Consider the following 8,030-nt stretch of genomic DNA (forward strand, 5'->3'; position numbering starts at 1 on the left):
GGCCCAGCTTACGCCGGGCACGATCAAAAATTCATTTTAGACTCATTAGAGTGCCCCTCTCCACGGAAATCTTTAGTAAAAGGCGAAAGATTTATTCGACATTGAAGGGAAGCCAGAGTAATTTGAACTTATTTTGTCGCATCTATTACAGGCTTTTCTTGCAAGAAGATAGTGTGAACTATGTAACTGTAAATGATAAATTCAGTGTTCTTTTTTCATCTTTTACAATTTCATCCCCTAATCGAAAAATTATATTCTGTTGTTTGCTATGTTTGGATCTGTTCAAGGATTAAGGAATCTAAACCTACCCTATTTTGCAAAAGGCATTTTAAATGTAGTTATTTATTTATAGGAAACAACAGGGGCAATAAGTACTAAAGAGGCCCTCCAGAATATGAGAGAACTTAACACTTGACAATAATTTATCATAATCAAGAATTCTACCAACCTGATTTTGTCCAAAACTATGGATTTTTGTTTTTCTAGGTGCAGGTACCTATTGATTTTTAAAAATAATTAAAATTATTATTCCGAATCAATAAGCTTTAAATTATTTCTATTTATTTTGCCCTAAACGTCTTAAAACACAAACTGTCGTTAACTACCTTCATATGCCGGCGCAGCGCAGTGAATTCAAAAATTATTCACTTGCTTCTTTTGGCGTGCAATTTGTTATGAACCATTTGCAGAGAGAAATATGAATACGGTTTAGATGATTCACAAACGAAAATCCAACTTATTACTGACATAGTGTCATCACGTGCTTCTTGACTTTGAACTTGATATAAGCTAACATATCTCAAGAAGTCACGTCCAAGAATTCATAAACTTAGAAAATGTCCAAGAATCTGTTTTCATCTGTCTCGAATTGAAAAAACCTTGAAGGTATAACTACTCCAAAACAAGCAAACAAAATAATGAAATTATGTGCTCTAGTTTAGTTCTTCGAGACCAACGATTTTCATTTCTTTTGTTTGTTATGCTTCCATCAGCAGTTTTCTGCCACACAGCTTACTTAAAGCGACAATAAGCTTAGACCTTCCTCAACAATTACAACAAAAACTACCTGTTAAAATGTGTATCGAAAAAAAAAACAGACCAACACAGCACTTTATGCCAAACCATAAAACCCAAACAAAGAAACTATTTTGGAACTGCCTCCAGCTTTGAGTTTCAGTTGAAAATCTATTCTTTCAATATCAACAACATCAAGATCGATTTTTGGGTATAAATTCTTGAAAGAAGCCTCTCCAGAGCATCAATCTCTTGCATCATGTTCAAGAAACATAACATCACTTGTATTCTTTGGATTACAATCGGCCTGATGGCCATCGCTGTCCAAGCAGGGCCAGTTGACGAGAATGAAATACAAAAGGGACGGGAGTGCAAGACCTTCTGCGATAGGTGCGGATGTATTGGATTCTATTGTGGCGAGGAATGCATCTGTGAGTGCAATCAGGAGAAGAATGGTGGAGACACCGAGTGCATTGCAGCCATTCAAGCTGACGCCAAAAAGAACAGGACCCCCTTCGAGATTCTCATTCAAGGACCCAGTGCAAATAGATTCTTAAGGAATGCTCTGCAATTTGAACAGAATCAACAAACCTGTAACGCCGAGGAGTCTGGACGTTCGAAAAGGAGTACCGTAGTGATCTATAAGCCAGCCGCTGAGGATCTCCTCAATTACGATGGATTCTGTGAGAGGCCTCTGACCAAGGAAGATGTTGTTGAAATGAAGAAGACATTTCGTGCTAAACGAGCTATAGGCGGAGATTCATGGTTCACAGACTTCTCAAACACTTTTGTGAAGCCAGCTCCTATTACTGGAATGTCAGTTGATGCAGAAGAAATTGACGAGATGATCGATGAGGAGGAACCAGAGGTAGAGGAAGAGAACGTAGTCGCAGTGACGGAAGAAAGTATCATTCCAAAAATTCGTGAGATCAGGAAGGACATCAGGAATGCCCTCAACATTGGTGAGAGTGAAAGTATTGTAAAGGGAATTCGCAAGACTTTCAACAAAATCGGTGACAAGGCCCTGAAAGCTGTTGAGCTCGACGGAACAGTCAAGAAAATCCGTGGTGCCATCACAACACTGCTTCCCGACGAAACCGAAGGTGGCAACGCTCTGAGAACCGGCAGAAAAATTATCAACAAAATCAGAGGAAAGATCTTCCAGCCCTACGGTGAGGAGGAAGAACCCCGCAAATAGTAAGCCCGAGGGCTTGAAATAAAAGCCCACTCTGGGGTGTGTCTTTTTTGTGTTCTAGAAATCCGTTATTTATTGTAATATTTATTTTATTCAAATAATAAAAAAAATGATTGCTCTTTTGTAAAAATCTATCGTCTTTTGCCTTTGCCCTTCTTGTGACCACCACCACCACCGCCGCCAGAGTGATGAGCCTGGGCTGCGGCTGGAGCCGACGAAGATTGAAACGAATCCGATGATTTGTTTTGTCTTGACTTCAATTGGGGAATCTTGGTGACGATGAATTGCAAAATGTTATCCCTGGATGCCAATTCAGGATTGCATGCAGTTCCATCGTTGTTTCGCATTTGGACGCGAATGCGGCCACGAAATTGTGGTTCCCTGCTCTTTTCACGGCAATACTCCTTGTTTTCCACGGCAACTCGCAAATTTGTCACCGAAAGTACGTCGCGGATCTCAAGGTAGGTTGGATTTTCAATGCATTGTTCCTTGGGCAGACGACGGCCTTCCTGACGTGACTTTTTGCTGTTAATGTAGGCTGGATATACACAAACCCACCTGGCAATTATTGTAGAAGATTTCGTTAGTTGAGAAGAGTTTTGGAGTGATTTATGTGGGGATTCTTTACCTTTCCATGTCACTGTGTTTTTTATCAGGTGTCCAATTGGTACGAACGGCAGCAGCAGCCATAATTACAGATTTTAATTGGAATTATTTGTTGGATTATTATTAAAAAATAAATGCAAAGTTTTTTCAGAGCAGAAAATACTTTCGTTTTTGGTAATTTTCAGATGACAGTTCAAAGATGACACGTCGGTGACAGCTACTGTCATTTAGAGTACACTGCGAATTATATTACGATACACGTTGTACACTTCTGCACAAAATTTTCGAATAGACAAATTCGTAAAATATTCATGGCTTGAATATTTTTCAAAACTTCAACTAAAGTGGTGGCTGTTGTATAATGGTTTTTCTATTTAAACGAAAATATGATAAATCTATACAAAACGATAAAGGTGTAACTTTCTTTTAGCAAAGCATGCATTTTCATATTCTAATTGCTTAAGGGGCCCGTTATACTAGCTATCATTGGTTTTTCTCATTGAAAATTTGTTTCGACATTTAAAAGTTATTATGAGTCACAGATTTGTAAGTTTTTGGGCCTTAGCAATAATAAATCGCTAAACACACGTTTAGGTATAGTTGAGTTAAATTTTAACAGCGAGTTAATTTGTGTAAAAATGAAGCTGATGAGTTCTAGATTGTTGTATAAGCAAAAATGTTACCTAAAACTGTTCTTTTAGTTAATTTGCCAGCAATTAAACTGTTTTCATTGAACAGCTGTGGTGGAATTGGCTGAGTTCGTAAGTCATTGTAATGTTTTGTATTAACTAAAGCCTAGTACATACTTGTGAACCATCTCGTGAACCCATACAAATTTCAATTTTTGGTTCACCCGTGAACTTGTTCGTGAAGCTGAGTGGAGAACAAAGTGGAGAGTTTTCGTTCACGGGCAATTCACGTGCAAAATGTACGGGAACTGTTGGTGAAGCTTTGACATTTGGTTTCCGCATGTTTACAACGTGTACTCACAAGTGTGTACCAGTGAGCAATGTCAAAAGTTCACTTTCTCCACTGGCGAACGTTCACTTCACGAGGAAGTATGTACTAGGCTTAAGTAAGTAAGTAACAAATTTATTTATTTATATACAGATTTATAATTTTATGAATTGATAGCTATGGCTTAGCCGTCAAATGCTATGCGCGCTCACCCCCACAGAAGAGAAAAATGACAACACCAATATATATGTTCTTCGAGCTCTTAGACAAAACATATGAGCAGTGTACTAGCTACGATATTAAAAAAATCCTGGGTGATTTTAATGCCAGGCTATGAAGGGAAGACATGTTTGGTGGAAAAATCAGGCTCGTAGCCAATACGTGTTTCCCACACGCTTCCAGCGTCATGGATGTCCGAACTTTCCGGGGAGCTAACATCGACACGTACCACTACCTCGTTGTAGCCAAGGTAAAACAGGGAGGTGCTGGGAGCAGATACAAAACGACTACAATCGCAATAGATCGCCAAAGCCTTTTCCGACCGAGTTACAAGTAACCTCTCTCAAAGTTCTCTGCCGCCAACACAATGTATCGAAAACCAGTGACAACATTCCCAAGAGGCAATCAGAGAAGCCGCCTCCGATGTGCTGGGTTTCAAGTAGCCACCAACAAGGAACCCCTGGTTTGATGAGGAATGTTGGCAGGCAAATGCAGGCAAACAATAGGCATGCAAAGTGGCGCTGCATAAAACGACGAGAGCTGCTCATGAGCTCTTTTAGCAGAAGAGGCGAGAGGAATGCCGACTTCTCAGAAGGAAAAAGAGAGAGCATGAGAATCGTACAGTCGAAGATGTTGAGGGGTTTAAAAGCAAGAATAAAATTCGAAAGTTTTATGAACAGGTGAAACGAAATTCACAGGTACATAAACCTAGAACCGAAGGCTGCAAACACGAAATTGGAAACATCGTAGTGGAACCGCAGTCAATGTTGAATATATGGAAGGTTCACTTCTGCAGGCTGTATAACGGTGACGACGAACCGCATTCCACTGTCAGGCAAGATGATCCATTCAACATAGACGGCGAAAGCAAACAATCCCATCCTCTCGACTTAGACAAAGTAAAGATTGTCATATCTAAGCTAATCAATGGGGCTTTTGTGAGTATTGAGGCAGAGGCGGCAAAAATGCTGTCGTCAAGAAAGGACATACATACAACACCCATGTCTTAGTCAAAACGTCACCATCGACAGTGGAAATTGACCTCACCCAACTTAGAGCGTGAAAATGGCGACATCTAGCTAGGGACTGAGATAGATGGAGAAGTTTGGTGGGTGAGGCCCAAGTTCACACAGGACTGTAGCACCACCTTAAGTAAGTAAGTAACAAATTTGATTGAAGCTGCCGTTATAGGGTCTAGCATTTAAACTAATAAGTTCACAACTTCCTTTAAAAATGAATGATATGTCCTTATAGCTAAGTCCATCATGGGAGTAGTTTCGTTGGTTTAGGTTATAGTTGAGCTGAGAGTATAGTACTCTACTATCTGACTCGCGAGCTTTATTAATAAAGGATTCTCGAACTAAGTCTTCATTCTTCTGTATAATCCTTCAAAGTCGCTCCTTTAAGTTGTTTAAATTGTTGAAATCTATATACAGTATCTCTCGACAAGTATTACCGATATCTTGGCATTTTTTCATCCACCAATCTTTATTCCTCAGTTCGTACAAAAGCATTTTCTCGACCATCTGTTCTTCTGGTAGGTACAAGTTTTTATAATGTAATCAGCCTCTGCCTTGTTTTGGTATTCCGGTTTCTAAATATATTGCATAAATCGGTGTATTTTGCAGTAAGTTGAAGAGTTTTTTCAAAAATTCCTTTAAAATTTTTCTATCACTTCGTATTTATCTGCACTCCAGACCTGAGAAGCGTAGCAGATAGTTGATTTCGCAACGGCATCAAATATTTAATATTTTGGCTGAAAGGATTATTCTGTCTTGCAATTCAACAATCTTTGAGAGGTATTGGCTTTTTTCATAAGGTGTTTGTCGAAATTTAGGGTAGTATTTAGCTTTACACCTAAATATTTAATTTCTTTGGATATTTCTAAAAGATTTCCATTAAAGTGCCATCTATTTTCGCTAAGGTTTCGTGAGAATTGTGAGAAAATCATTATTTTCACTTGTCTGTATTAATCGATAATCCCCACCTATCATAGTAATTTGCTAAGCAATTTATCATCAACTGTAGGTTTTCTGGTGATTCCGACAACAGGACAAGATCATCAGCGTACAGTAGCACTTTTTTAACAGAATCAGATATTCGTATTCTTTCAGGTAAGGCTTCCTCTGTGTCCTTTATGAACAGCGAAAACAACAAGGCACTGAGTGAACAACCTTGTTTTACTCCGGTACATGTTTCGAACCATTCTGGAAATATCTTTCTATCGCACACTGCTGCATTAGTTCAAAATCTCGAAGATAGACTGAATTGTGAGAGCTTATAGAAGAGTGCCCTTCTGTTTACAAGGTCAAAAGTCTACAAAGAAAGAATAAACTTTTTTGTTCCTTGCTTAAAAAGCTTTTATGATTGATGAAAGAGTGAAGATCTGGTCTATTGTTAAAAAGTTTTTTCTAAATCCGTCTTGGAGATCCAACAGAATGTTTTTCCTTTCGACCCATTTTTTAAGTTTCTCTTCTAGTATACTACAGAATATTTTATTCTTTTTGTTAACACATTCAAAAACTATAGACTTTGGTAATTTTCAGCGATGTCTAAGGCTAGGCGCGCACATCCCACTTTTTCGAAGCCAAATAGTTCAATCTTTAGTTGCCCAAACATCGAACAAATAATCAACTCCGAAAGTAATCAACGAAATAAATCAATTGACAGGACATTTATCCACCTTGGCTAAATTTTTCACTTACAGAAAATTATTGAACGATATAGTTGAATGTCCGCTCAGTTATCTATAATTCCTTGTGACACAAATTAAGGAATTGGTGCGAGGTGATCGTTTAGTTTGTGTTAAACACAAACTAAAAAGTTTCTCGAATGGGCGACAGAATAGTTTTTTGCATGTGCGCGGACTCTTATATAAGTCTATAGTGCTCATGTAAGAAACCAAACTGTTTCGAAACTAAAAGTTACATGTGCGCGCCTAGCCTAATAGTTGTTTTGGCATTTTTTAAGGAGCACCTCAGACACTAAAGTATCTTTCCACCGTGTTACGAGTAGCTATATGAGATATATTGTATTTTTGTCAGCATCTGTTCGAGAATTCAAAACAGGGGTAAAGAAGATATTAGTTCAAGGGTACACACCATCTCCAAGCAGACGACCATTGAACTCTCTATCTTCAAATTTTAGTTTAATTCTGCTTTCCCTAAAAATTTGTGAGACATGAGTGCTGCCTCTCCAGTGGCAATCAATGTCATTCATTTTTAGGGATTCGTCAAATACTACTTGGGTATTTAGCGAGTAGTACCCTTTTCTGTTTATACAGTACTGCCCTGATGGGCCACCTACTTTTGGGATCCTTATGTGGGTACAGTGAGAGAACTTGTTCATAGTTCTTAGCTGGTCTGAAAAAAGAAGTTGGCATTTTAATGAATAAAGGTCTTTTGGTAGCTAAAGCTCTTGCAAATCAAAGGTCCGAACGGATAATTCCAATTATTTTTGTGATGTGTTTTTTTTAATTCTTTGTTACTTGGGCTTACTTTTTTAAATAAACTTCCCGCCTTCTCGGAGTTGGTAAAACGCGATTTAAATTATTAAAATTATAAATAAACGAGCTAAACTGGAAATGCATTATTGTTTTCTTTTAAATGTCAATAATGAATAGAAATCAAAATGAGATTTACGAAATAATAATAACAATAATTTCCTTATGAAGGTTCTGTTCAACCTCAAAACGCGTTTAGCTGATTATGGGACTATGCAACCTTGCATAAGTTTTATAAATAACATTTTTGCGTTTAGAGGCTTGATAGAGATTACATAACTTTATGTAGGCTCTATACAGCGTTTTGAAATAAGACTGTTGGAATCTACAAAATGGTGTTCATATACTTATTTTGTCACTTCATCATTTTATGTTACATCCACTCTTTCCTAAAAGATGAATATTTTTTCAATACAATTCTCTATCAAATTTTAGCTCTCAAATAGAATCAAAATAAAATGAAGGTATGTCAAAATAAAATGCCTTAATATAGTCTTATGTATATTTTGTACGAGGCTGAGATTAGCTACACACATT

The 8,030-nt window shown here is 37.8% G+C and overlaps 2 protein-coding genes and 1 non-coding gene across 3 annotated transcripts; 1 reads left to right on the plus strand and 2 right to left on the minus strand.

Annotated features, from left to right (window-relative positions):
• On the minus strand, positions 1 to 121 carry LOC129948652 (U5 spliceosomal RNA). Its single transcript, XR_008781940.1, has one exon. It is a non-coding gene; the product is annotated as a U5 spliceosomal RNA (small nuclear RNA).
• Positions 122 to 1,131: 1,010 nt separating this feature from the next.
• On the plus strand, positions 1,132 to 2,321 carry LOC129945705 (uncharacterized). Its single transcript, XM_056055568.1, has one exon. The coding sequence runs from the start codon at positions 1,274 to 1,276 to the stop codon at positions 2,210 to 2,212; it is 939 nt and encodes a 312-aa protein (XP_055911543.1). The 5' UTR covers positions 1,132 to 1,273; the 3' UTR covers positions 2,213 to 2,321.
• Positions 2,254 to 3,012, minus strand: LOC129945706 (signal recognition particle 19 kDa protein). The gene is made up of 2 exons (XM_056055569.1): positions 2,838 to 3,012; positions 2,254 to 2,767 (listed from the first exon to the last, which is right to left on the minus strand). The coding sequence occupies exons 1-2, from the start codon at positions 2,897 to 2,899 to the stop codon at positions 2,341 to 2,343; spliced, it is 489 nt and encodes a 162-aa protein (XP_055911544.1). The 5' UTR covers positions 2,900 to 3,012; the 3' UTR covers positions 2,254 to 2,340.
• Between the last annotated feature and the right edge of the window lie 5,018 nt (positions 3,013 to 8,030).

Source organism: Eupeodes corollae, chromosome 2 (assembly GCF_945859685.1).
Source record: "Eupeodes corollae chromosome 2, idEupCoro1.1, whole genome shotgun sequence".
NCBI classification, from domain to species: Eukaryota; Metazoa; Arthropoda; class Insecta; order Diptera; family Syrphidae; genus Eupeodes; species Eupeodes corollae.